Raw genomic sequence first — 27,817 nt, 5'->3', positions numbered from 1 at the left:
TTGCCTGTGAATATAAAAATTAAACAAAAAAGAAAACCAGTCCCCCATAAAAGCCCAACCCAACAACAAAACACCCAAACCTATCAATAGTAACAGATACTACTCAGACTTGGATGACTCTGAGCAAGACTTGGATATCTGCAAAAGCTAAGATCTAAGTTGCTCTTTTTTGAGCTGTTCTTGTTTTATTTGTTCCGCTCAGGACACGTTACTAGGACGGGAAAAGGAGGGGGAAAGAAAGAAGAACACTATTTGATGGTATAAATATGTGGGGCAGCGATGCCAACCACGAAATGGGGCCTCTCATCATGGAAAAACGAGACTTCTTCCAGCTTGTTTAGAAGAAAGATGCCTTCAGCTCCAAAGATGACAACCTCGCCCCGGCCCTGGGAGGGGAGCGATGGGAGGAGACCATCCCGAGGTGCTGGTGGACCCACAGTGACTCTCCGTGGATGTCTGCAGCTACTACACATGAGGATTGTGAAGGAGGAGGAATAGAGAAGGGGCAGTTCCAGGGATAGAAGGGACTGGGCTGGAGACGCCTTTGCTGCTCCTCCCCGGACCCCCCGAGCACCCAGAGCCTGGGATGCAGGAGCCTTCCTGATACGAGCAGCTCCACGAATTCTTCTTCCTGGCGTTTGGGAGGCTTTTTTTGGAGGGAATTTTGATGACTTCGTTTTCCAGGTAGGCAGAATTTTCCTCTCCTTGTAACGGATGGCGTGTGGCTATTTACTAGTGGTTCTCCAAGGAGAAATAGGAGAGCTACCCTCTAAAACCCCAGCTGCAGGCTGCACAGCTACTGCTGCTGCTCACGGAGCAAGCTGCTCCGTTCAGGCACATGACGTTTAGGCAGTACCTACTATAAGAGAATATAAGTTTTTCTATTGCTTTCAGGTTTTGGCTAGTTTGGGTGTTTTTCCATGAGCTTTTTGTCCAGCTGTTGGAAGTGTGAGCCACAGACTCTCATCTACCAGGTCCAAAGGCCTAGAGAATCTATTGAGGGGGGAACACTATTGAACCAAATTCTTTCCTGAGACAACTAAGCTGAGTTCAGCTATACTGATATGCAGCAGAGTGACCAATGTGCTGCACAATTCCTCTTTGATTTCCGGGATTCCAGAAGATATGGATTAGATAAACCTGGGATTCATGTCTCTGAGTTTTGCTGGGTTTCATCGGCACAAGCTCCTCTGTTTGGTAGCTGGGGTCTGTCTGCTCCATCCAGCATTCCTGGGCTTTCCCTGGCTAAATTCCCAGCAGAGTTGCAGTAGGAGGGCAGGAGAAGAGCTGGGATCCCTGCTGATGTCGGGAAACCTTTCCCCTTGGGTGATGTGCCCAGGAACGAAAGTACAGGGCTCCTTGTGGTCGCATTTGTGACCAACACTGAAATTCTTCCCACATGCAAAGGAGGACAAGGAGGTGCATTTATGAGAGCTTTTGTATCAAATACGATGCTTTTGGGGTGATTTTCTCCCCCAGTTTTATTTAGCAAACATTGGAGTACTCACAACAAGCGGGTGGCATCACAGGCACTGCCCGCTGGGCATGAATAAAGCTGGGACTGGGTCCATGTCAGAACAGCAGTGGAGTTTCTAACTTTATTCTGCATCTGCCAAAGCTAGAACAGTTCTCTTTTCTTGAGGGCAATGCAGTGTTTGTGGCTTGAAATAGTCTCCTTGAAGGCAGAGTTAGCTTAGAGAGCAGAGCACCTGAATTTGTGGGAATTTGGGACCAACTTGCTCAGCTATAAATAGGTCTTGTAGGATTGAAGGAGAAATACACAGTGCATCAGGAGAAACTTCAGTGTGATAATTAGATGTGAGAGCACAAATCACTGTAATTTGCACTGTGGAAGGAATCATTGCAAGTCATTTCTTTGTCGTAATATTACATTTGGTCCAGTTGCTCAGGGTGGGAAGAGACACCCACAAGCAGAGAACTCAGGTCCTCCTGAAAGACCTCTGTGTAGATAACTCTATATGCTTTTGCAGCTCTGTGATAACAGCCAGGTCACCTGGGATCTAATTGTGGGAGCAGCAGACAAGGCCATGCATTTTCCTTGATGCACGCCTGAGGCATTAGGTAGGAGCATAGACCCTAATGTAGGGAGGATGGCGCAGAGCAGTGCCCTCGAAATCTGTTCAGAGGGCCCAAAACCACTACTCAAGGTTCCCTGTCCTTCCCTTTGTGTGTCCCTCATGGTGAAAGAGGTGAATCACTCAATACAGATATTGAAAGAAGGAAATTTCTAGAGAAATTCTTGTAAAGCCTTGCTCCCACATGGTCCTGCACTTGCAGACGGAGAAAGGTCAAGGAAGAACAGGATGGGCAGACCCAAATACTCAAACTCAATGAGTCAGCTCCCAACTTGCTTTTTCCACTAGTTTTCTGGACTCTCGGTGTCCAAAACTTGTCTATGAAATCCAGCAAATGTGTCAGAAATACACTCTTTTGCTGGTGAAACCTGAGGTTTCACAGCAGGAGATGGGGCTTGAAGGAAAATATCAGATGATACGAGATTTACAACAGCATCTCAACAGCTGATAGCACTCTGAGGATGACAGAATAGGCACTGTCGCCTGCCCCGGCCTTAGAGACCCCTTAGATGGGGAGAAGAGTCTCCTACAACCTCCCTAACATGTGTCCACTCACTTAATACTAGGAGGGATTCTGGTGTAACAGAAAGCTAACATCGCTCCAGGTGTATATATCCCCTTTGAGGGGCACACGGTGCCTGTGACAGGGTGGAATAAGGGAGACTGTGTGCAACAAGGCCACAAAGAAATGAGGTGTGACTGATGTTTTCAGCTTTGCCTTTCTGCCCATGTAGAGGCAAAGTTCATGGTGGTTATAACAGTCTTCCAGTGCCTAAAGGGGCTATAGAAAACCTGGAGAGTTTGGGCAAGGGCCTGGAGGGACAGGTCAAGGGGAATGGCTTGAACCTGCCAGAGGGGAGATTGAGATGAGCCCTTAGGCAGAAGCTCTTCCCTGTGAGGGTGCTGAGGTGCTGGCACAGACTTTTCCCAGAGAAGCTGTGGCTGCCCCATCCCTGGCAGTGTTCAAGGCCAGGTTGGACACAGGAGCTTGGAGCAACCTGCTCTAGTGGAAGGTGTCCCTGCCCATGGCAGGGGGTTGGAACTGGAGGAGCTTTAAGGTCCCTTCCAACCCAAACCAGTTTGGGATTCTATGACCCAGTTCAAAGGCCCCAGGACTGAAGGTAGCGGCAGTCCAACGCCAGAGCTGGCCCTGGTTACCTGTGCAGTTTAACTGCTCAGTGCTGCTCTGCCTAGAGAATAGCTCTTGTGCACACATGGCCAGAGGTAAGGATATGGTTAAACTTGGGAAGTGTTGATCTGTGAGTCAGACACTTGGCCAAAGCCTCTGGTGCTCCCAGCCTCTCCAAAAGCTCATGTCTCCAGCTCCCTCAGTAAAGACTGGCTATAAAATGGTGTTATCTGAAGGCACAAAGTTGTCGTGTCCTACAAAGCATCATGATCTCCCGCAGATCTACATTGTCGTCAAAAAATATGAGGGAAGCCTGTAGAGAGGCTAGAAGGAGGAAATCTTGATCCTAACTAAAACACCCCTACAGCATTAAAGTATTTCATCCTCACGATACCCCTTCTGTTCTCTGCAATGAAAATTGAGCCACGCTGACCTATGCAGGGTCTTCACTAGGACATAATCAGGTCTCTTTGCAAACCACTGCGCAGCCTCTCTGAGCTGGAGGGGGATGAAAAGGACCCATGAACTACTTGGTTCATGGGTGGGACATTTGAGTGCTGAGCTGGAGGCACATGAGAGGCCTTTGATGTCAGAGGGCTTTGCCTAAAGTTGGTGTTCCTGAAGGTTTTGCATCTCTTGTCCCATCCACCCGAGAGATGTCCAAAGAGCATGATGGTTTCTTCTTCCCCTCTTTAAAATCCAGCCTGAGCACTGGCTCGCGCAGGCTTGTTAGTGTTCAAGTTAGTTAGGAAGTGTTCAAGGCCAGGTTGGATGGGGCTTGGAGCAACCTGCCCTAGTGGAAGGTGTCCCTGCCCATGGCAGGGGGTTGGAACTAGATGAGTTTTAATGTCCCTTCTAACCCAAACCAGGCTGGGATTCTATGATGAACTGGTCTTTCCAGCATAAAGCAGTTTTCAGAACCCTGTGATGCACTGCAGCTTGCAGTGTAAACTGAAACAGGACATGTCCCACACAGCTCCTCACCACATGGAAAGAGGTCTCTAGAGAGATGTAGGGTGATCTGAGCTGTGTGTATTCTTCAGATAATGCCATTTCTCATGCAACTGAGGCAGCAGCTCAGCTGCATAATGTGCTCTCCCCCTGCGCTACCAATGCAAACAAATATACTCTCAGTGTCCGTTCAAGACTTGGACTCTTCCAAGAGACACCCGAAAAAGCCTTCCAAGGAAGAAGCTCTCTTTCTGAACTGGGCTCAGGCCTTCTTTTCATAATAGAGATCACACATGCCCCATCTATGCTACCACTTGGTCTGTGTGCCCTCAAGGGGCCATGCTGGTTAGAGCTATTGTCCTCAAGACATAAAAGCCAGCATCATCTCTTCCTCCATGTAACAGCATCAAGCTGCCCCAGGGCAGGTTTAGATGGAGATGAGGAACAATTCTTTCCCCAAAGGGTGCTCAGGATTGGAACAGGCTGCCCAGGGCAGTGCTGGAGTCACCATCCCTGCAAGTGTTCACACAGCGTGTAGCCGAGGCCCTCAGTGCCATGGGTTAGTGGTGGCCTTGGCAGTGCTGGGGAAAGGTTGGACTTGATGAACTTAAAGGTCTTCTCCAATCTGGTTGATTTTGCTGTTGAAAAATGTCACAGATTTTGTCTGTGAATATCCTTATACATTCCTAAGAGCTTGTCAGACGAGATCTTCAACTCTTTTGCTGCTTAAGTTATCATAACCCTACGCGAAATATGCTCCCATGTCCAACTGGACCTTGTAGACCCAGTGTGATGGGTTCAGTGCTAAAGATGTGCACTTCTTCAAGTGCTTGTTTATTCATCCCTTCATTCCATGGGTTGTGAGGGCTACAAAGCAGTGCTGTTGAGCAAGGGATGTTGTACCCTTATGGTACAGACAGGAGTCACCAGACCCACATGGTGAAGATGGAAAGGACCTGCTGCACACCTTCACTGGTGGTCTGGCCAAGCAGGCAAAGAGAAGGAGCATGAATGCTTATCTGTGTGAATTGGGGGTGATGGAGTCCATGTGAGCATTGGGTGGCCATAAATAGAAACCATGAAATCAGACAATCAAGATGCACTGTCTATAGCTCCACCACCTGATCCCTCCGTTCAGACTGACAGAGAAGCTAAAGCAGTTTTAAAGCATTCGCCTATACTCCAACAAAGGGAGTATTTTAACTGCTTAGCTCTCAAGTCAATAGAGAAGTCTACATTACTGGCCCAGTGATGTGTCCTGGTGATGGAGAGGGCTTGTTTTTCACAGACAGGGTTTACAAGGAGTATTGGCTGGCTTTGTGTTTCCCCAGCAGAACTGGGAGGCTATATATCGTGCTTAACATCTAACTTGTGTTTTCCCACAGGCATCTCAATATCCAGAGGAACTGCTGAGATGTTCCGACAAGCCTTTTTTTCCACACTCCTTTGTGTGGCTCTGGTTTCTCTCCATGCGCAGTTTGATGGGGATCCTGGAGATGTCAGTCCTACCTCCTGTACAGGTATTCACCAGATAACTGGGTGTCTCTCTCCTTTATAGGCAGCAATTTCACCAAAAGCAATAGTCATGCTCAGTTGGAGAGCCTGCTCACAAGGAATAGTGGCACATTAAACCTCTCCTGCTCCTTTGCTCTCCCAGGCAGCGTTCTGTGGTAGTAATTCATCTTCAGGGAACATTGTCCTCCACTGAAACTCCCATTTCTGGGCTTGCATTGGAGTGCAGAGAGGTAGGGATTGAAGAGCTGGGGTCTGCCAGTGGTGCCTTCTCCCAGCTGATGCAATAATAAGCTCTGTATCTGAATAAGTAATGGAGTTATAAGCTCTGGATTTGATAGGACAAGGGGCGATGGGTTTAAACTGAAACAGGGGAAGTTCAGCTTGGATATAAGGCAGTTCTTCCCTGTGAGGGTGCTGAGGCATTCAAGGTAGGTGGGACTTCTTCCAGTGTCACGCTTGGGTATAGTCTTCTTGACAACAATTCTAAATCAGAGAGCAACCAGCAGCCTGGCAGGCAGAGCATTCATTTAGCGCAGAAGAACAGAAATCACACCTTTGCTCTTCATTCAAACCTGGGCCTAAATCCTCAGCTCCGTCATTTCCTGCAACCCAGGTGGAAATACCTCCTCATTAGCAAGAGCTTCAACAGTCTCACAGGAAGCTGGACCTCAAGGCTTGTGCTGTTGTTTGCTCTCTTCACAACTCTATGTGCTGTCCTCTATGTGCTGCCTAGATAAGCTTCTCAGTCCAGGTTTCTGGGGGGCAGTGAAGGGGGTGCATGGAGTGCTCTGACACGGTCTGCCTAATTGCCTCCATGCAGAAAAGAGGAACTGCCCCATCAATGTATACTTCATCATTGACACCTCGGAGAGCGTTGCTCTGCAGACTGTGCCTATCCAGAGCCTCGTGGACCAAATCAAGCGGTTCATCCCTGTGTTCATCGATAAACTGGAGACTGAGCTCTACCAGAACCAGGTCTACATCACTTGGCAGTTTGGTGGACTCCATTACTCAGATGTGGTAGAGATATACAGCCCTTTGACGAGCAGCAAAGACATATACCTTCCCAGGCTGAATGCTATTAACTACCTTGGCCGGGGCACCTTCACAGACTGCGCCATCTCCAACATGACGGAGCAGATCCAGACCCAGATGGCCTCAGGCGTGAACTTTGCAGTAGTCATCACCGATGGCCACGTCACCGGCAGCCCCTGCGGGGGGATGAAGACACAGGCGGAGAGGGCGCGAGACATGGGCATCAAGCTCTTTGCAGTGGCCCCCAGTGAGAACGTCTATGAGCAGGGGCTGAGGGAGATCGCCAACCTGCCCCACGAGCTGTACCGCAACAACTACGCCATCACGCAGAAGGACACCTTGGACATCGATGTGAACACCATTGACAGGATAATCCAAGCTATGGTATGATACAGAAGTAGAACAGGGGAGAGAAGCAGCATATGGGTGGTGGGGATGCTTTGTGAGCAGCCCCACAGTGGGTTTTAGTAGGGCTCTACACAGCACCTCTGACAGGGAAAAGCCTCCACATTGTTGTTCCTTTTTCATGGTCTTCCAGCATTTAGGGGGCAAATGGAATCTCGAGCATCTCAGATTTCTCTGGTTAGGTGCTAAACCAGGACTCCTTGGTTTGTGCCTATGATTCTATGGGCGGGCTGTCACCCTAGCCCTGGCTTTTGCTGAAGGCCGGACCCATACCCAGCCTGCTCCCCATCCAGGGGTGCATGGAACAGCACTGAGACATGTACTCGCCGTCAGCATGGTCTTTGAGGCCCCACATGTGAGGCACTGTTAATCGGGGTCTGCTTTGAGAACCTCTGTAAAACCATGGGACCTTTACCACCTCCTCCCCCTTACCATCACACGCACTTCCAGGATTGTGATGCTGGTTCTCTCTTGGGGTTGACCACCTTCACTGATTCTGTCCATCCTGTTTTTTCCTTTGCAGAAACACGAAGCCTACGGAGAGGTGAGTAAGCAGCATCTTTATGCCATTGCCAGGTAACACAGGTTTAAGTTGTCTCACTTAGAGAAGACCAGCTCATACCCCAAAATTAGCAAGACTCATTTTGCAGTGAGCTGAGCAGGATGGGTCTCTGCCTACCCATAGATCAGTGCAACAGCCTGAGGGATGTGTCCCTTTACCCCATGTCTGGAATGGCATAATGGACTCTTTACTCTCTGCCTTCTGAGAATAGACTCATTTCATCACTCAGGATAGTTTTGTAGGTGCTGCACAAGCTGAAGCCCTACTGGTACCATGTGGACAGGGTTTGACATACATAGTGCGCAGAATGATGCTCCAAAGGGCACTCACATCCCCTGATAGCCCAGAAGAACAAGCCCACCCCACTTCATCTGACATTGAGCAGTCTTGTTCTTGCAATTTGGGCCCAGGGTCAAGTCATAATGAATGTGCTTGTAGCAACTTTCTACCTATGGCTAGAGTTGGAGTAGTTTTTAGTATCGTGTTCCTGGGGAGACACGAGTGGAGAGCCACAGTGCAGGGCACAGCACAGCGCTTACACCTCCTGTTTCATCCCTTGTATTTCAGTGCTACAAGATGAGCTGCCTGGAGATTGCAGGTCCGCCTGGTCCCAAGGGATACCGAGGGCAGAAGGTAAGTCACCCTGAGCCTGTGGGAAGAGAACAATGCAGACACTGCACAATGCCCTAAACCCCACCTCAGCTGCAGGCAGCCTTCACCAGGGTGGGAAATAGATCCCCAATGTCTGCCTTGGCTTTGCGAGGTTGCTGTGATGGAGTGAATGGAGCACACATTCAGCACCAGTGTCTTCCCATGTCTGCGCTGAAGCTGATCCATTGACACCAGTGTCCCACTCTCCTGCCCCCAGCTCAGTGTGCTCCTCTCCTCATAGAGCCTTTCTCTGGAATAAAACAGGTCCTGCTGCCCCAACCTCTGTAGGAGCATCTAGCATCTGCTGATGCAGAAATGCACCAGTATAGAATCACAACATCAATTAGGCTGGAAAAGACCTTTTAAGATAATCAAGTCCAACCTTTACCCCAGGACTTTCAAGACCACTTCTGATGCTCCCAGAAATTGCTATTTTCTCACAGTCAGCGCCAAGCTTATACTTAATATTGGGTTTTTTCTTTCCTTAGGGTGCAAAGGGGAACATGGGTGAGCCAGGCTCCCCTGGGCTGAAAGGAAGACAGGTAAGCCGTGGTAAGCCCCCCACCGTCACAGCCAGCAATGCTGCCCCTGTGTTAGCTGGGACTGCATCTCTTCCACACTGGAGCTAACACTTCATGTCTTCTTCCCTCAAGGGTGACCCAGGTATCGAAGGTCCGATTGGATACCCTGGTCCCAAGGTAAGAATTCCATAGCCAGTGACTGAGCTCTTTGCAGTCATTGGCTTTCAGTAAAGCAGTGGGGAGCTCTGCTTCTCCCTCTCACCTCTCCTTTTCCCACCTGAGACCCCAGCTCCTGCTGATCCCCAGGCACTAACACAGCCTTGTCCTTCTCTTCTAGGGTGTCCCAGGGCTGAAAGGAGAGAAGGTGAGAAAGAAGAGACCAAATGGCACCTCTGGGCACTTGTGGGGTGGGGTGGGCACAAGAGGGAGAGTTTAGCTGTAATGGGGAGAATAACAACCTTATTCATATGTAAATGCAGACATAGGCAGGGATTTCCAAGGGCATCCCAAAGCCTATCTCCTCCTTCAGGCATTGTCTTGTGAAGTGGGGGTGTTTGTGTGAGGTAAGTGGGTGATGGATGTGAGTAAAGTGTCTGACTCTTGTCCTCTTCTTCCCCCAGGGTGAGATTGGATCCGACGGACGGCGGGTAAGGAAGCACATTTACACGTTGCTCCAGCTTCCAGCTCTTGAGTGTGTGTTAACACATCACTGATCCTTCTTTTTTCCCTCCTTAATCCCAGGGTGCCTCTGGTTTGGCCGGCAGGAACGGCACCGATGGACAGAAGGTAATACGATTTAGGAGCACCCTGTAATATAGTTGCTGCTGTTCCATTTCTTTACCCACCCTTGTCTCCACAGGTTGCATTTTTCCTTCTCCCATCATCGCACATGCTTTTTGCTCTGACTGAGGTTTCTGTGAACTTAGTTGCACCTTATTTTGCATGTATTGTAGGAATACTTGAGCAGGTTGGAGATGAAGTGATTCAGGTGGTGAGGAGCACTATCCCTTCATCAGCAAGCAAGGAACTAGATGTGCAACCCAGGCTGTACTCCTGCTGCAGGAAGCGATGCGGGGTTGGAGATATCTCATCTTGAGTGTTAGTGACCCCTAAAGGAAACAGAAAGATTTGCAGAAATTTGGTTTTCAAAGCAGTTTGTCACCGAATCTGAAATCTCATCTTTCAGCCACTGTTTGTTCTTAATATTAAAGCCCTAAAGCCAGGTTCAAAGAGTTGGGCTGAGAGAGCTGGGCTAGTTCAGCCTGGAGAAGAGAAGGCTCCTGAAGGGGAGACCTTCGGGCAGCTCCAGAGCCTAAGGGGGCTACAGGAAACCTGGAGAGGGGCTTTGGACAAGGGCCTGGAGGGACAGGACAAGGGGAATGGCTTGAACCTGCCAGAGAGGAGATTGAGATGAGCTCTGAGGCAGAAGTTCTTCCCTGTGAGGGTGCTGAGGTGCTGGCACAGGGTGCCCAGAGAAGCTGTGGCTGCCCCATCCCTGGCAGTGTTCAAGGCCAGGTTGGACACAGGGGCTTGGAGCAACCTGCTCTAGTGGAAGGTGTCCCTGCCCGTGGCAGGGGGTTGGGACTGGAGGAGCTTTAAGGTCCTTTCCAACCCAAACCTCTATAGAGAGTGTAGAGGGCCATGACCTCCCTTAGATCTGCATGACATGCAGATGTACCACAGCAGAATAGCCTAATTTGAGCTATTTCAGATGGCTTTGTCCACTGGCCAGCACGCACTGGGTTTGCTCTCCACCTTCACATACACCCAGCCAAGTCCATCTGCAAGATAATATCAGTCCTTTTCCCCACTCCTCAAATGCCTGCTGAAGCTCTAAAACACTCCTTCAGTCCCCACCACTCTCCAGCTGGGCCAAGCTGCCTAAGCATTGCCAACAAAGCCATTTTGGGGTGCAGAGCAAGGCATTACTGCTCTCATGGGCTGCGGACCTGAGCTGTTCCAACCCAAGATGCAGGACAGAGGGACCAGTACAACCATGGACATGAGTGACCTCTAAATCCAGCCTCAAGGGATGTGTCCATCACCTAGGGCATGTGTGCAGGATGAGCATGCTTGAATTTCCACGAAGTCGGGGCTCTTAGACTATTTTCTCCTCTTCCATTTGTCTCTGCACACCACACTCCTGTTTAAGGAATACACTTGCTATTTGTTCTTTAGCTGATGACAGGTATGGTCAGTACCTGATGTTAAAGATTAGTAAAGGCTGACAAGGAAAGCTCTATTTTCCTTTCGGACACCTACAGCTTCTCCATCTTTCTCTTTGGAATTCTATCTCTCCAGGGCAAGCTGGGCAGAATTGGACCACCGGGCTGCAAAGGAGACCCCGGTGACAAGGTAGGAATGCTTTACTCTTCCATTCAGCACATCACATGCACATAGCACAGAGATGGCCAATGAGGTTCCGTTTTCCTACAGATTGCATGATACAGGAGGGTTGGAAGTAGATGATCTCAAGGTCCTTTCCAACCAACAAGCACAAACTATTGTAGTCTCTAGAGTGACTTTCTAAGCCAGTTCATTTATTCTGCAGGGAAAGTGCATGTTGTTGCTACTGCAAAAAGATTGGGGTTTTGTGCTTTCTCTCCCTAGGGCCCTGATGGCTACCCAGGAGATGCAGGAGCCCAAGGTGAAAGAGGAGACGAAGGCATAAAGGTACAAGTGAAGATAAGGCTCAGAAATTATAACAGTCTCCTTGTGTTCCTCATGGTGCACGTCGCTGGAGCACAGCAACATGCTGATGATGCTGGTACTGACCATTGCTCAATGGCTCTTTCAGGGAGATCCTGGCCGGCCTGGTCGCAGCGGACCCCCGGGACCTCCAGGAGAAAAAGGAAGCCCGGTAGGTTCATGCAGCATTCCGATGCATCCAGTGTCTTAGAGTCTGCTCCTCATGGCATGGAGTGGTACCAAGCGCTGGTCATGGAACAGCTCCAGCACAAAGGGGACTGCTTGCACTGTGTCCTTCCTTCTCTTCCCATCTTCTCCTGGGTAGAAAGGCCCTGTTTGGCCGTGGTTTCCCCTGCCACAGCCTCATGACTTCTTCAGTGTTTGTGGCAGTGACAGCGTTTGCAGGCTGCTTTTATCCGTGTGAGTAAACTTTAATGATTAACTGAGATCTAACACAGGCTCTACCCACTGTGCTTGACCTTATAACCAAAGGGGTGATATGCTGATGGCCAGTTACTTCAGGCTGGAGTCTGTTCACATAGAATTGATGTGTAGGCATGGTGGGTGTGTGGAAGCATGAGTTGTGTGCTCATACACACCTCTGCTTAAGGGTGTATGTGCTTGGTACAGGACAAGAGCGGTGTGTGTGCACCCTAACCTCTCTTCCAACACACTGTATTTCTTTTTCTTCTCCAAGGGACTTCCAGGCAACACTGGAGCTCAAGGGCGTGCTGGAAGCAAGGGAGGAAGAGGTGAAACAGGACCTCCTGGTCCCAAAGGAGAGCCTGTAAGTGTCTGAATAGGTCCGTGGATGGTGGGCACACCACAGCATCTTGATGCAGTTTCATGGATGGGCGCTGAGAAACTCCCCCTCTTTAGCCTGCCTGCTCCAAGAACTGTGCAGACACTGATCTCCTTGTCTCTTCCATCTTCACAGAGCAGTACTTCCATAATCCTAAGTGTGATGTTAACCATTCCACCTTAGAGAAGCATCCTGTATTCCCACACACCCACTCTGTGGATACCCAGGGACCCTTGGGCTGCACTCTAGCAAGTTCCCCACACTGCTGGCTTCTTGCAGTGGACATCTAGTGGCCATGATGGGGAACCCGCAGGGAATGAACCATGAGTGTTTATGGCTACTGCTGTGACCAGCCTCCTGAAAGAATAGTCTGGCTGTAGCTTCCGAAAAGCGAAAGGCAAGATCCCCCCAAGCAGAGCCAGCAAAGGCATCCCTGCTCCCATCCTGCCAGACACATGTGCACTAAGGGGGCAAGGAGACCACTCTTGGGCCAGGAAGGAGAGGGCAGGGTAGCCACGTGTCACTGCTTGGGTAGCGTCCATCTTCACATCCCATTTATGTGGCTTTCTATGTCTGCCAAGGGTCGACGTGGAGATCCAGGGACAAAAGGCAGCAAAGGCACTCCTGGGGCCAAAGGAGAAAGGGTAAGTAAAGCAACTGCCCAGAGACCATTGCAAGTGAGCCCAAGATGCACAGGAGTGGTGTGAGTGATGTGCTACTGCCCAGCCATGAAGTGTCCATCCCATGCGTGTGTGCTGTGCCCTGGTGGCATCACATACAGCCTCCTCTTCCAGGGCTTGAACCCAGAGAGGGAATGAAGGGCAGCAAAGCTCAAGGCTAAGAGACATGTTAAGAGGGCATGTTGCCCTCACACCATGTTTCAAGCCAAGAAACACAACGTTTGAGAACACCATCCTGCCTCCTCGCTCCACGGAGCACTGCCATGCACACAGACAGCATTGGAGACATCCCTGACCTGGAATATCTTTACCCTCCTCACAGGGAGATCCTGGTCCAGAGGGTTCTCGTGGACTGCCTGGTGAGGTTGGAAGCAAAGGAGCAAGGGTAAGCACAAAGAGGAGAGCGCTGTTGCCATCCAGGGCAGCTCACCCAGCTTTCCTCCTCATGCACACCTTCCTGTGCCTTCCTCTCTATGTTCTTGTGTCTTGCTTTGCAGGGAGACCAAGGACTGCCAGGACCCCGAGGCCCTTCAGGTCCTGTGGGAGAGCCAGGCAGGATAGTAAGTTGTCTGTGTGACAGTGTCCTCCCTCTCAAGTGAGAGCTTGTCCTACTGACATAAGCTGGCTGCACTGTCCCTCTCAAAGAGTCTAAAATCTATTGCAAAGGCCCCAGCTAGCCCCTGGGGCAAGGAGAAATAGCAAGACCTAGGAGTCCCTGCTCTTCCATTGCTCCTGGTCCCACATGTTCCCATGACAACATGGAAGGGACCATCAGAAGGGAAGATGGGTCTCCCCAGGCCTGGTCTTCATCCTGGGTCTGTGGTTAATCCAGTAGTGCCATGACATCTGTGTGTCTCCACGGGACACAGGGACCCAAGTGTTGAATCTGTGGCTATCACAGTGACCTCACTGGGAGGGAAGATGGTCCTGCAGCATCCTCTCAAGAGCTGGTTTCTCCAGCACGGTCCCATGTGCAGCCAGGGAGCTGCAGGGAACATCCTCACCCACTCCCTCCACTATCCTGCAGGGATCACGAGGGGACCCTGGTGACTTGGGCCCAAGAGGTGAAGCCGGACCACCAGGACCAAAGGTAAGGTATTTGAATGCAACTCTGCATTTGAAAGGGTATTGCTGTGTGCCTTTGTGAAAAAGATACATAGATAGATAGATAGATAGATAGGGATGGATAAATAGGGATAGATAGATAAATATAGATAGGGATAGATAGATAATAAGGATAGATAGATAGGGATAGATAGACAGGGATAGATAGATAGACAGATAGATAGATAGGGATAAATGGAGATGATAGATAGATAGGGGTAGATAACAGGGATAGATAATAGGAATAGATAGATGGATAGGCATAGATAGATAGATAGATAGATAAAAAGTTTCCCCTACGGAAACTTGTGTTCCTCAAAAGTTGAGTGGCTCAAACCGGAGCCTCCCTATGGAGCAGAGATATAGGTCTTGCTCTGGCCGAGGCAGCTCTGACTGCACCCCTCACCCTGCACAGACTCAAGGGTGTCCCTATCATGTGATGTCCTTAGACCCTGCGAAGCTTTGCTCTGCACAGCCATTCCCAGTGTCTCAGGGCCAGCTACAGAAGTCACAGCTCCTGGTAATGTCTCGCCCTGAAAGAAGATGAAAATGGCCCTGATCGAAGGGCCTGGAGCACAAGTGTGATGTGGAACGGCTGAGGGACCTGGGGGGGTTTAGTCTGGAGAACAGAAGGCTCAGGGGGGACCTTATCGCTCTCTAGAACTGCCTGACAGGAGGATGGAGCCAGGAGGGGGCTGGTCTCTGCTCCCAAGGAACAAGGGATGGGACAAGAGGAAACGGCCTCAAGCTGCACCAGGGGAGGTTTAGATGGAGATGAGGAACAATTCCTTCCCCAAAGGGTGTTCAGGCATTGGAACAGGCTGCCCAGGGCAGTGCTGGAGTCACCATCCCTGCAAGTGTTCACACAGCGTGAAGCCGAGGCCCTCAGTGCCATGGGTTAGTGGTGGCCTTGGCAGTGCTGGGAACAGTTGGACTTGATGAGCTTAAAGATCTTTTCCAATCTGACTGATTCTATGGTTCTATGACTGTCACTGGCATGGCCAGGTTTAGCTTCTGACAGGTCTTATGTTTTCCTCCCAAAGGGTGACAGAGGCAGACCTGGCTTTAGCTACCCTGGACCCAGAGGACCACAGGTATGTATCCCTCATCCAGCGCAGACGTACATGCCACAAGGAAGCCTGTATCAGTGGTGGTTGCTGTTGGAGCCTGGGAGAAGAGGGAAGGAGGAATAAAAGTGACCAGGGCCACAAAACCATGGAGCCCACAGAGGGGGTTGAACACCAGGACTGAACCTGGCCACAGCTCCATCAGTCTCAAGGCAGAGGTGCTGGGGACCCCAGCCTCAACAGCGGTGATGGAGAAGTGGCTGTGTCCACCACTCCAACCATCAAACTGCAGACGTACGCACGCACGCTACGGGACCAGTGTGCATGGTGTGCATGCTGCTTGGGTGCTGACATCCACCTCTCTTCCTTCACAGGGTGACAAGGGTGAAAAGGGGCTGCCGGGACCCAAGGTGAGTGTGTTTGTCTCCATCACCTACATTCAGTAGCGAAATGCCCAGTAGTTGTTGCCCAACTCTCCAGATGTGTGGCCAAGGAGCCTGTCCTGCCAACAGCCATTCCCTGCAGCTGCAGAACTGGGGTGAACCTCCCAAGCCCGTATCTCCTTTTAAAACTATCTGAAATATGCTGTGCAAAACCTCCTTGTTCTTAGTTAATGCTTAAGTAAACACTGTTTATTTACTCTGTGCTGAACTGCTGGTTTAGAGGGTGCTCTCCTGGGCCAGGCAAGCGTGTATTCTTGATGGGCTCATAGCAGTAGCGCCGCTGCCTGAGCACATCCAGATGTGCTCTGTGCTGGATCTGTTTCTCCTTCCTTCGAGCAGGGAGCAAGAGGAGAGCTTGGACCAAAAGGAGTGCAAGGGACCAAAGGAGCGAAAGGGGAAGCGGTAAGCAGACCTCCTGTGGGTCAGTGTCCCCCTTTCACACCTCTGACAGATGTGCTGGAGACAGTGCTGCCTGCTCTCCTGCTGTCCCATTTCCCCAAGCTCTGCTGTGGTAGGGCTGGTGACCATGCTTAGCAGGGCTGTGCCTGCACCACCAGCCTTGCTGGGGTAATATCTGACCCTTCTTTGCTTCTTGCCCAGGGTGATCCTGGCCCAGGAGGTGAGCCCGGACCCCGTGGTCCAACTGGTGAAGCAGGCCCTGAGGTACAGTACCATGCCACTATGTCCAAGCAAATGCTGCAGCTCTCTCCTCTTCCTCCCCACTTCTCCTTGAAGTCCCAAAGCCCCAGTGGGACCCCAGTGGGTCTCCCTGCAGCAGGGCTTGGTGGAGGAGCTTCCAGACAAGGCTTTCCTACCTTTCCCATGGCAGACCTCTGCAAAAAGCCACGTTTTTGATGGTTCTGATGTGTAGTTCCCACAAAGGGAGCTCATGGAAAAACTGTGCCTGAAATCCCTTTGCTTTTCTTACAGGGGACCCCTGGCCCACCAGGAGATCCTGGCTTGACTGTAAGTAGCACTTCTCTGCATCCCCCAGTGCTCTTCCTCCTGGGGCAACCATGGCTTTGCCATGCACAGCCTGAGAATGAAAGACCCGGAGCATCAGGTCCTGATGCTGCATGGCAAAAGTGGCCTGTGGCTTCTCATGGGAGCCAAGGAATGAGGGGAGTGGGCCAGCTGGATGGGAGGGGAAAAGGGAACCTTTCCCCTTAGAGGGGATGGATGCTGTGTAAAGGGATGGAGGTGTTCACCCTGCACCCCTCTGTTGACAGGACTGCGACGTGATGACCTACGTGCGAGAGACATGCGGATGCTGTGGTGAGCAGACCATCGCCTCTCCCCAGGGAAGGGGAATGAGCAATGGAGGGATGGGGAAAGGGGGTCATCAGGAGCTGCCTTCTCCTTCATGGAAAGTCCTTCCCTGCTCACCTCCTGATTATTTTAGGAGCAATGAGCTGTAACAGAGAGTTGCATGGTCCAGGTGATAGGATAGAGTGTATTGCACAGCAAGATTACAAAGATCTCTTTTGAAATACACCAACAGAAAGATGCATGCAAAGCCCTTCCTGTACAGTCCACAAACCCTGTGGATGCTTGGTGTGATGCTGTCCCGTCTTCCTGTAGATGATCTCTCATTCTCATTGTCACTGACCTTTGTTGTTTTCCTCCTTCTGTCCCTCTCTCCAGACTGTGAGAAGCGCTGCGGTGCCCTGGACATCATGTTCGTCATAGACAGCTCAGAGAGTATTGGCTACACCAACTTCACCCTAGAGAAGAACTTTGTGGTCAATGTGGTCAGCCGGCTGGGCTCTATTGCCAAGGACCCCAAGTCACAGACAGGTCTGGACTGTGTGGGGCACAGGGAACAGAAAAGGGGTTTGGATCCCTCCAGCTTCCACGTTTCTCTGTAGCTGCCCTGGGCTGCGATCCATCAGTCCAGCACTTCTGCAGCTCTTCCCTCCTCCCTTCCCAGCTCTGTAGGCCAATTGGGCAGCTCTTTGCTGCTATGAAACCTTGCTGACCTCCTCCTTTCACTGAGGATGCAAAGCCAAGTGACCTGATGCTTCATTGGCAGGTGCCCGTGTTGGGGTGGTGCAGTACAGTCACGAGGGAACCTTTGAAGCCATCAAACTTGATGATGAGCGCATTGATTCACTGTCGAGCTTCAAGGAAGCAGTGAAGCGCCTGGAGTGGATTGCTGGAGGCACCTGGACACCTTCTGCCCTTCAGTTTGCCTATAACAAGCTCATCAAGGAAAGCAGGCGAGAGAAAGCCCAAGTGTTTGCTGTGGTGATCACGGATGGGCGCTACGACCCCCGGGATGATGACAAGAACCTAGGGGCTCTTTGTGGTAGAGATGTGGTTGTCAACACCATTGGCATTGGAGACATGTTTGACCAGCCAGAACAGAGCGAGACTCTGGTCTCCATCGCCTGCAATGAACCCCAGCGGGTCCAGAAGATGAGGCTTTTCTCAGACCTGGTGGCAGAAGAATTCATTGACAAGATGGAAGACGTCCTCTGCCCAGGTCTGTACCTGTCCTTGCACAATTCTTACTGGAACTGGAGTGTTCAGCCCCAGGGTTTGAGGTGGGGGGGGGTATATATAGTGCATTGCAGCAATTGCAGAGACACTGTGTCCCAGCAGGTTGGCCAGTAGCTCATAAGCTGGGTCATACCTTTATGTAGCCCTAGATAAGCAGTACTTCCTCAGATAGCAGGGGTAGTCCATTGGAGTCCTTTCCCCTGTAAGAGACTTTGCCCTGCCACCCTGGCTGTGCAAGCTGTGAAGGGGGGACGGCAGCACATCACTCAGTTTTCCTTGTTTCTTTCCCTTCCAGATCCACAGGTCGTCTGCCCTGAGCTGCCCTGTCAGACAGGTAAACATGACAACTACCTTCATGCCATCTGCACACCATGGTAGGGCTAAGGGAGAGTGCACAAGGCTCAGGAGTGGGAATGGGATGTGCAACCCCATTCATTTGTTTCGGGTGGCAGGAGTTTAGGGAACTACTGTTAAGTTACATGAGAAGAGGCTCCTGGGTTTCACCTCCTGCTCTTTTCCTGCCTCTCCAAGTTCCCTGCACAGGTAGGTACAAGTGCACTGTGTTAGTGCACCAGCATGGCTTAGCCCTGACCCAGTTCCTGGGAGGCTTTGACCAGGTTTTGACCTCCAAACTCAGCAATTCATTTCTCACTTGTTCCATGTCTCTATTACGCATCAAGTCAAAACACCCTTGCTAAACTCTCCCACCGATGCTGACCTTTGGAATGCAGAGCCCAACCTGCAGCACTGGGCAGGATGCTCCTTGGGAGTGACAAGAGCAGAGTAGGGGGTAGGGACCGTATGGAAAATTACACCATAGTGGACCCAAAGCTTTGGCTTGTCTAACACTGGCTGTATTTAATTAACAATTAACTCGGGGTGTTGGATTAAAAGAAAAAGGCTGTGAGGATCCTATGGTACAAAGGAGACGGCTGCTGCTCGCTGCAGGTAGCTTCACTTGATCAACATTGTTCTTGTTAAGGGGCAGATCTGCAACCTGAATTGCTGGAGATCCTGAGTCTCTGTGCCCACTTCAATGCAATAGATGCACTATTTGCTGGTATGCACAAAGCTTACAGGGGACAAAGTTTTGCCTCTTCTTGCAGTTTTTACCTCTCCTCTTGCTGTAAATGTTCCTGTGCAAGTCCCCAGCTGCGACTCAATATTATCCAGAATCTCAAATGGTAAAGAAGTCCCTTCATTTCCATACAAAGCAAAGGAAAGCTGGTCCCAGCATGCTCAGAAATCTGAAGACAGAAAAGCTACAATTATTTCTGTCTAAAATCTCTGAGTATTGGCCATGCAGAGTACACAGGGTCCAACTGTGATGCTGAGCTACCCACACAGGCTCCTCTGCCATGTCCTCTGAGGAGCTTTGTCCTGCAGATCCATGCACAACGAGGTGACTTCCCCGTGCCACACTGGTGACTGCTCAGGTGTCTTCAAAGGTTTTGGTCTTTGCAGCTTCCCTGTTTCAGAAGAACACTACAGGAGAGAGGCTGACCCAAGCACTGGTGCTTGGGCCATCAAAGCCCTCCAAAGCAAGGCGAAGTTGGTGGTTCTTTCCCTGTAGTGCACTCGGGTGTTTCTGTTCCTGATGCAAGGTGAGAACAATTCACAGATACCTGATAGTCCTGGGTACCAGAACAGAAATGGCTTGAGGAGGCATTTGAGGGTGTTCCCTCTTGGGAATCCCTCAAGCAATGCTATAGGCAGGCCCTATACCTGTCCCCAGAGGACACAGGTATAGGTGATGTGGCTGGGTAGGTGTGGGCCTCTTGTGAAAGCGCCATTACACCTATCTCAGCACGGGCAAAAGTTGTCCTGGTGTGCAAGGATCCATGCTAGACCTGGTAGATCAAATGTTAAGGGATGCCTGGGGATTCAGGGGCCTCTGGGCAAACCACCTTCCACCCACTGCACAGGATGGTCTGTGATGCCTTGCTGGCACCATTTAGAAGGATCTACAATGACCACGCTCGCTTAATGGCAAAGGCACATGTTGGATGGGATGTGATCTAAGGCATGTGACAGAGCCTGGGGCTTCTCTGCTCAGTGCTCAGCTTCCTCTGGTTCTCCAAGAACACCCCAAGAGCTGGTGCCAATTCACATACAAACCCTTTGGCTGGAGATGGTGCATTCACAGGGGGTCTGAGTGAGCTTCTCACACATCCAATGCATGTGTCCAGTGGGAGACAGGCCAGACAGGTCCAGGTCCAGGTCCAGGTCCAGGTCAAGGAGGCAGCTACATCCAGCTCTGTTCTTGCCCCCAGGGCTGTCAGAGTTGCAGTCTTGGCACTTCAAGGAGTAAATCTATTGCTCATGCCACATATCCCAACCTGGGTATTGTCCAAAGAGCACAGAGAGGGACAGGTATTACATACACCTTGGCTTCCTACTTGCAGAGACAGGCATGTTGCCACTTGGGGTTCACATCTGCCTTAGTGCTTTGCCTAAGGAAATCCTGTTTTCAGGGCAGACCCTTGTCCTTGTGTCACTGCCCATCAGTTGCTGTGGTGCTAACGGGAAGCTGGAATGTCAAATGGGTTGAATGCTCAACAAATCTGAACTGACCATTTGCTTTGATAGAAACCGCATGATGCTCTGTAAGGCTCTTTCTAACCCGCGCAAAAGGCTTTGCTTTGAGCTTTGGGGTTTTTGTTCACATTGAAGTTCAGCATAGCCAGGTAGAAATGGAGGCTTTGGGGTCCTGAGTAGCCCAGACACCACAAAGGAGCGTTGCACACAGCAGCAAGCTGAGTGCCAGGCAAGGAGTTCACATCATGCTGTCCCTTAGATGTGTTTCTGGCTGTACAGCATCATGTGTACAGTTTACACAGAGCAGAGCTCAAAGCTACATGATGGCTGAATCCCATATGCAGAAAGAAGCTGGACCCCATGGCACTGCTCTTCCTCCATCGTGCCTATGCCAGATGAGTAGGAAGGAACTGGGCAGTTCAGTTTTCATGTCATTTTCTGAGGTCTCTTAGTTGATGTGTGAGTGATTTCAGTACAAATCCCACGGTTCCTCAGACCTAAAATGTGGCAGAAAGATGTCGAATGTGGCTTTGGTCTTTACTTCTCTGTCCTCATCTGCTCTGTTCTTCTCTGGTGCAGTGCACCTAGGAAAGCCAGGCAGCTTTCAGAGACACAGCCATTGCTAGCAAGCCCTGAAAATATTCTTTTGACCCTCACTTGCAGATGACAGGAACCCTGGGAACCTAAATCCACTTATTTTCCGCCCCATGGAAGAGGGAGTCAACATAGATTTCCCCAGCACCATACATTCCATCGCCCAGTTCCTAAACTCCACGCGGGAAAACCAGGACCCCAGCATGTACACCCAGCTGGTGGCCACTTTGGCCTTTACCGCCGAAAAAGCCAAGTTTGCCACTGGAAATGAGCGGCAAGAGTGGATGGACTTGTTCATTGACACCTTCAAAATGGTGCACAGCGAGATTGTGGGGGACCCAGAAACCGTTCTAGGGCTTTGCTGACATCTCTGTTAGACATCAATGTGAATCGAGCGGAGGCAGAGGTTGAGTGGAGGTGGTAATGGTCTTTCCCCATGTGCCTCTTAGGCAGAGGGGGCAGATAGACTGGTAGATGCTTTTAGTTTAGGAGAAACACCGGCAGTGAAATGTCTTGGTTGCGCTCAGTCAGGGATGCGATGTGAGGGGCTGTGTTCTTTGGCTTGGCTGTCTGATGAGCATGGCAGCTTTCTTCAGTGATGTCAAGAGATGCTCTTGCTTTGCCTGCTGCTTTTCCGCAGAGGAGCTGCGTGTCCCAGCCCTCAGCCATAGGCAAGCACCAGGCTCTACCAAGGAGGGTCCCAACACACATGTGGCTGAGGGCTAGGGCGAGCCCTTCATGTGGAGAGGGACCAGCAATGTGCTTTCTCCATGCCTTCTTACATATGTATTTGCTGACTGCTTCTGAAGCATCTTCTGCATCCTCTCACTGGGTTACCATGAGGGCTTTCTTTGGGTCTTGTGTGGCAAGACTGACAAAGCAAGGTACACCTCCTCTTGCACCAGTGAGTGTCTCTGTACGACCATTCCAGGGACAGTGGGGGATATTGAAGGGAAGAAGCAAGAGGTATGGGAGAGGGGCCAAGCCTGGCTTTCCATTGAGAGCACCAAAACCTGGGGAGTGCTTCTCTCAGAAGCTGTATGAGCTCCCTCTGCCTTTTTCTCTGCTTATACATTAGTGTTTCTTCCCTCTTAATTAACAACATGTACCTGTTTGTAGCCAAGAGATAGAGGTTATGTAGGGCCAGACAGTCCAAAGCAAAAACCCATGACTGTGCCTCTGTGATGTGTTACGTGAGCTATATAAAAGCAAGCATTTCAACTTGATTCAATCCATACCAAGTGTTAGTTTGGTTCGGAGACACCACTTGTGCTGCCGGTATGTGCGTTTAGATGGGAGTGTTATTTCCATAAGCTCAGAAGCCCCTGGTTCTCACAAAAAGTCAGGCAGGCAACCACCATTCCTGCCTCCAGCATAGCTATTGCCCTATCAATCCATAAGAGAAAGCAGCATTTTGAGTGCAGGCACAAAAGTAGAAGTGTTTATTGCCAGCAAGTGAATTTTGCAGCCTCTCTAAGTGGCATGGTATTATTGCAATAAAGTATACTGAGCAAATGTCATATTTAATGGGCAGAAGGGAGATGTATGGTCTTCAAAAAGGTGGTTGGGCTGTGATGTTTCCTTATGTACAAAAATGGAGCCAGTTGTCAAGCTCAGGCATGGTAACTGGAAGACAGAACTTGCCCACTTTGAACTTAATACAGTTTTCTTCCACCTCTGCTTCAGCATCTGTGGATTGCCAGTCAATGCTTGAAGCTGTGTGGCAACAGGCATGCAGGGGAGGTGTTTGTGTCACCCAGCACATGAGCACATCAAATGTGCTGCACAATAGAGTGTTTTTCCAAAGGTTTCAGTGCTTTTTGCTCCTAGTCTATAGGGACAGGGAGCCCAGAGAACTCTGCTATTGGCATGTAACAGAGGGAAAAGTGTTCAGAGAGCTTTACATGGAGTGCTTCATATTTCAGGTGAAGGCAAAAGGATCAGCCCATGTCTGAGTCTGGTTGTAATCCACATATTCCAGATAGTCTGTGCAAAGCCAAGCTCCCTACTGTGTTTTGACAGCTTTAAGATGAAAGAGGGTAGATTGAGATGAGACATAGATGAGACATTAGAAGCTCTTCCCTGGGAGGGTGCTGAGACACTGGCACAGGGTGCCCAGAGAAGCTGTGGCTGCCCCATCCCTGGCAGCGCTCAAGGCCAGGTTGGACACAGGGGCTTGGAGCAACCTGCTCTAGTGGAAAGTGTCCCATCACTTCATGAAGTGATGCTGCTCTCAACTGCAGTCTGCTTAACTAGGAGCTTATAAGGCTTACTTCAGGTCATGTGGGAGGCTTGTCTTCTCCAGAAGCATAACTACATGTAGACAACCACTTCTCCAACGCCATACACTGCCCTCACTCCCACCCACTTGTTTCCACTGGCTTTTGCATACCCCTATGCAGATATCAGACTGTGTAGCTGGAAGGGCCATGCCTTCCTGCCTTTCCCTCTCCACAGCTGCACAAAGCGAGTGAGGACAAGGAGGTCAGGCACTTCCAAGGCCAAGTATCTTTATGGCAGCAGCACCTGCATATCGGGAACTGCAGCACCAATGTACCTTTAGACAACATTTCTTAAGGAAGGTTGGGCAGAGGTGAGTATGCACCTTTATCACTTTGAAGGAGTTGGAGTAATGCAGATGAATTTGGATATTCAAAAAGCTCTGGGGGAAAAAGCATTGCTTGGAGATTGGTTTCTACTGCGGTCAGAGCTGGCATTGAACAAGCCTGTAAGATGATGTACAGCAAGCACCATTCAAGACATGCCATTGTTGTAGATATGTTATACAGTGGGGGCTAAGGAGAAATGCAAGTCTACAAGGTCAGGGAACATGATACAGAAACCACCATGGACTTTTGCTATGTCCAACAAGGTAGGTTAAACCACATGTACCAGCAAGTTCCTGCATCAGGTTTGACTTTTATCGTGGATGGAAGTGGTGCAAATAGTCTGAGCTCAATGATGTGCACTGTCAGAGCTTCTGCTACACTGGCTTGTGCTGTCGAATTCATGTTGGACACTGTCTCTGTAGTTTCAAGAGGACATGTATCTATTTTGCTTAAAATGTGACTTTGGTGTTTGATGAATGTTGACTACACACATAGTACTCGTACTAAACAGTGATCCATTTGTTGCTCAGCTCATAGAAGGAATTACACTGGTTCAGCGCCCCACATGCTGAATCCAGGTGTAGCAGCATTGAGCACTGAGGAAGCAATTTGTCAAGTTGGATTTGCTCAATTTGCAGAAATTCAAACCCATGTGATACTCCTATCCCAAAAGTTACCCATTTGTTGCTAGAAATGGGTGCTCAAGCTGGGGCTGCTCCAGAATCTCCTGTTCTTTGCCAGTCGTGCGAAACAACATGACATTGGCTCCAGGACTTTGAGATTCAGTCTCAGAGCCATAGAACTGCTTGGCAGTGATATGGCCATTGCCCTGCTGCCAACTCAGAGGGTGGCCAGCCACAGTAGGTACATCACACTTCAATACTGCTGTTGCAATTGTGTTCCTAACTGATGCTTTCAGAGGAGGAAACTCAAAAGAAGGAAGCAGAAGTGTTTCTTGGAGAAGCAGGCATGCAGAGGAACACTAAATGCAATACACGTAACTACTGCAAAGGGATGAAATAGCGGTCCCTGATAGCTGACTCCAAAGATAGCCATTTTCTTCTTCTTTTTCTGAGTTCATGCACTGTATCTACTCATATGCCCACATGCACTGTATCTACTCATATGCCCACATGCCAACTTTGTGGGCAGGTTCTGAGTGACTGAAGAATAATGTTCCCCTGTGCTTCACACAACTATTCATCTGTTATATATTGCACAAGCTGCTTTGATATGAACAGGCGCACTGACAAAGATAGCCTTGTTTTCAACCATATGACCCAACCTTTATAAGCTCTTCTGGAATTAGCGATTGCTGGTTAAACTAATCTGGGTGAAAGGTATGAAAATGGCTTTCATCCTACAAATCTGTGTGTGAAGAGTAACTCTGAAGGTAAACCACTCTAGAAGTAAGCAAGAGGTTTGCAGACAGTGCCTGCCATTAATCTCTGCATGTTCCTCTCACAGATAAGAGCTGGGAACTGCTGTAAGAAGATGGATATAATTCTGGGACTGAAATGCACAGGCCTGTCTAATATCGTGGAGGTCTGTCAGAGCCCCAGAATTAACATTCATTAAGACATAATGCCCAGAAGCTGAGGGCATCAGAAGAAAAGCTACACTACCAGCTACAAAGACAGGCTTTGGCAGCCGAGTGGGGCTGGACAAAGATGCATGGAGGCGGCTCCAAGCCCAAACTGCCTGAGGCAAGCCCTGACCTTAGCCTGTAGGCTTTCTTATGCTCCCAACTCTTGTCTTCTTTCTCCTGCAGAGCTTGCAGTGGCCCAGTGCACACAGCGCCCCGTCGACGTTGTCTTCTTGCTGGACGGCTCTGAAAGGATTGGGGAGCAGAATTTCCACAGGGCCCATCACTTTGTGGAGGAGGTGGCCCGACAGCTCACGCTGGCCAGGAGCAACAGCGACAGCATGAATGCCCGGATTGCACTGCTGCAGTACGGCAGTGAGAGGGACCAGAACGTGGTCTTCCCGCTGACCTACAACCTCACGGAGATCTCCAACGCCCTGGCGCAGATCAAGTACCTAGACTCATCCTCCAACATTGGGTCAGCTATCATACACGCCATCAACAACATCGTGCTCAGCCCAGGAGATGGACAGCGACTTGCCCGGCGCAATGCTGAGCTCTCCTTCGTCTTCATCACTGACGGCATCACAGGAAGCAAGAACCTCGAAGAGGCCATCAACTCCATGAAGAAGCAAGACGTTATGCCCACAGTAGTGGCTCTTGGGAGTGATGTAGACATGGATGTCCTGCTGAAGCTTGGCCTTGGGGACCGGGCAGCCATCTTCAGGGAGAAGGACTATGACAGCCTCTCTCAGCCCAGCTTCTTCGACAGGTTCATTAGGTGGATATGCTGAATGAAGGGAGTGCACGTCTTCCTCTCAGCACTATACACCCCCCTGATATTACCTGTTTTATTTTCTTCCCCCTGTATGGTTGCTAGCAACTCTGAGTTGGCCCAGAAAAGCTGCCTCTGGGTCCTCCTTTCTAGCCAAAAGCCAGAGCTCTTTTGTGATTTTCATGATGAAAAGTTGTGTATCTTACATTTATGGTGCTAATTAAAGCCAAGATCAAAGCAGGACACAGACCCATATGATGTACTTCTGTAAAGCTTTACACACACCAAGCCATGACTCCTGTACATACTGTAATCCTAGGAGGGCTTATCAGAGAAGCAAGAAACCTTTCCAGTGTCGCAGGACAAATGGATATCTCTAGTTCTCAAAAACTCCCAGTATCCCTCCATGTCCTATGAGGAGTTTTATGGTTGCAACATCTTCTGTTCTTTAGCAAAGCCTTTTCCAGATTATCTCATCTTTTTAGTTCTCTTGGTACTTCTGCCCTGAGAGGACTGAGTGAGTTTATGACACATTCAAATGGTCAGAAACTTGCTTTCCTTTTGCATGGCCCTTGATGGTGTGCCCCTCTTTCCTGGGAGCAACAGGATGGTGAGAAGTGTTCCTGCCTTCTACAGTTGTCTGCAGATGCTCCTTTTGGGGTTCTATCTATGTTAAATCTCACAGATGGGCCATATCTCACTTGCTCCCTTCTTTCATTTCAACCTTCACCAAAACCTGTTGATATATTACTGCACCCAAAATCCTGGCTGAGAGGAGCAGCATGCCCCCCAGCATCTCACAAAACACTGGGAGCTGCCTCCCTGTCATCCCAATCTGTTCAAAGTAACCAAGTGCCTTCTTCCCACCAGTATTTGCTGAGCAGTGCCCAGATTTGAACTTGAATTTTGCTGTCTGCAAAAATAAACAAACTTGTCACCCTACCCTGAGAAAAAGCCTCTTTATTCTGTAGTTTGTCTCCAGTTTTAAAGATTTTTAATAACCAGCACAAGCTTTCTGTCCAGGCACATCAGGGGCTGGATGTTTGCACTTTGGGAGCTGGTTTCTGGAACGCCTGGGAGCGTTGTTCAAAGCAGCAGTCTGCAGATGGACTTTTATATGGCTAAGCAGGGGTGGATTGCCATGTTGGTGGCACTGTTGCGGAGGGCACCCTGTGTAGGTGATGCCCAGCAGCAGCTTTCTGTCCTGGCACCTTAGGCTTAGCACCAGGGTCTGGACATTGGGACTTAGGGAGCTGGTTTAGGGGCCAGCGGAGAGTGCTGTCCAGAGAGGCTTAGGTTTAGGTGCGTAAATAAAGGACTGGTGTCGGGGCTGCGGGAGCTGTGTGGGCCGAGCCGGCTCCTCGCCGCTGTGTTTGGCCATAGAAAGCGTCGCCCCGTGCCTACCATCCCCAAGGAGCTGGCAGGGGCTGTGCCCCGGCCCCGGGTCGCCGTTTCACCACACGTCGCTCCACGACCGTGCTGCGGGACCGGCGGCACCGCGCCGAGGGGCTGCGGGACCAGGGACTCGCGGGGCCGCGGGTCTGGTGCTGCAGAGCGGTTCTGAG

The 27,817-nt window shown here is 50.2% G+C and overlaps 1 protein-coding gene across 1 annotated transcript; it reads left to right on the top strand.

Annotated features, from left to right (window-relative positions):
• The first annotated feature begins 580 nt into the window (after positions 1–580).
• COL6A2 (collagen type VI alpha 2 chain) lies at positions 581–27,194 on the top strand. Its single transcript, XM_030488409.1, has 28 exons — positions 581–684; positions 5,562–5,696; positions 6,512–7,110; positions 7,655–7,675; positions 8,261–8,326; positions 8,833–8,886; positions 8,998–9,042; positions 9,203–9,229; positions 9,486–9,512; positions 9,607–9,651; positions 11,167–11,220; positions 11,476–11,538; positions 11,663–11,725; positions 12,251–12,340; positions 12,937–12,999; positions 13,358–13,420; positions 13,533–13,595; positions 14,063–14,125; positions 15,183–15,233; positions 15,581–15,616; positions 15,989–16,051; positions 16,250–16,312; positions 16,580–16,615; positions 16,879–16,924; positions 17,294–17,446; positions 17,682–18,134; positions 18,447–18,485; positions 25,664–27,194. The coding sequence occupies exons 2-28, from the start codon at positions 5,591–5,593 to the stop codon at positions 26,269–26,271; spliced, it is 3,060 nt and encodes a 1,019-aa protein (XP_030344269.1). The 5' UTR covers positions 581–684; positions 5,562–5,590; the 3' UTR covers positions 26,272–27,194.
• The last annotated feature ends 623 nt before the right edge of the window (positions 27,195–27,817 follow it).

The sequence above is a fragment of the Strigops habroptila genome, chromosome 5 (assembly GCF_004027225.2).
Source record: "Strigops habroptila isolate Jane chromosome 5, bStrHab1.2.pri, whole genome shotgun sequence".
Classification (NCBI taxonomy): domain Eukaryota; kingdom Metazoa; phylum Chordata; class Aves; order Psittaciformes; family Psittacidae; genus Strigops; species Strigops habroptila.
This window is presented reverse-complemented; position numbering and strand designations above follow the sequence as displayed.

Bases quoted from the DNA above. Each gene is read 5' to 3' on its own strand.
- COL6A2 (XM_030488409.1), top strand. From the start codon at position 5,591: ATGTTCCGACAAGCCTTTTTTTCCACACTCCTTTGTGTGGCTCTGGTT. The intron at 16,313-16,579 runs GTACAGTACCAT...CTTTTCTTACAG, and splicing joins CTGGTGAAGCAGGCCCTGAG to GGGACCCCTGGCCCACCAGG. The intron at 16,616-16,878 runs GTAAGTAGCACT...CTCTGTTGACAG, and splicing joins CAGGAGATCCTGGCTTGACT to GACTGCGACGTGATGACCTA.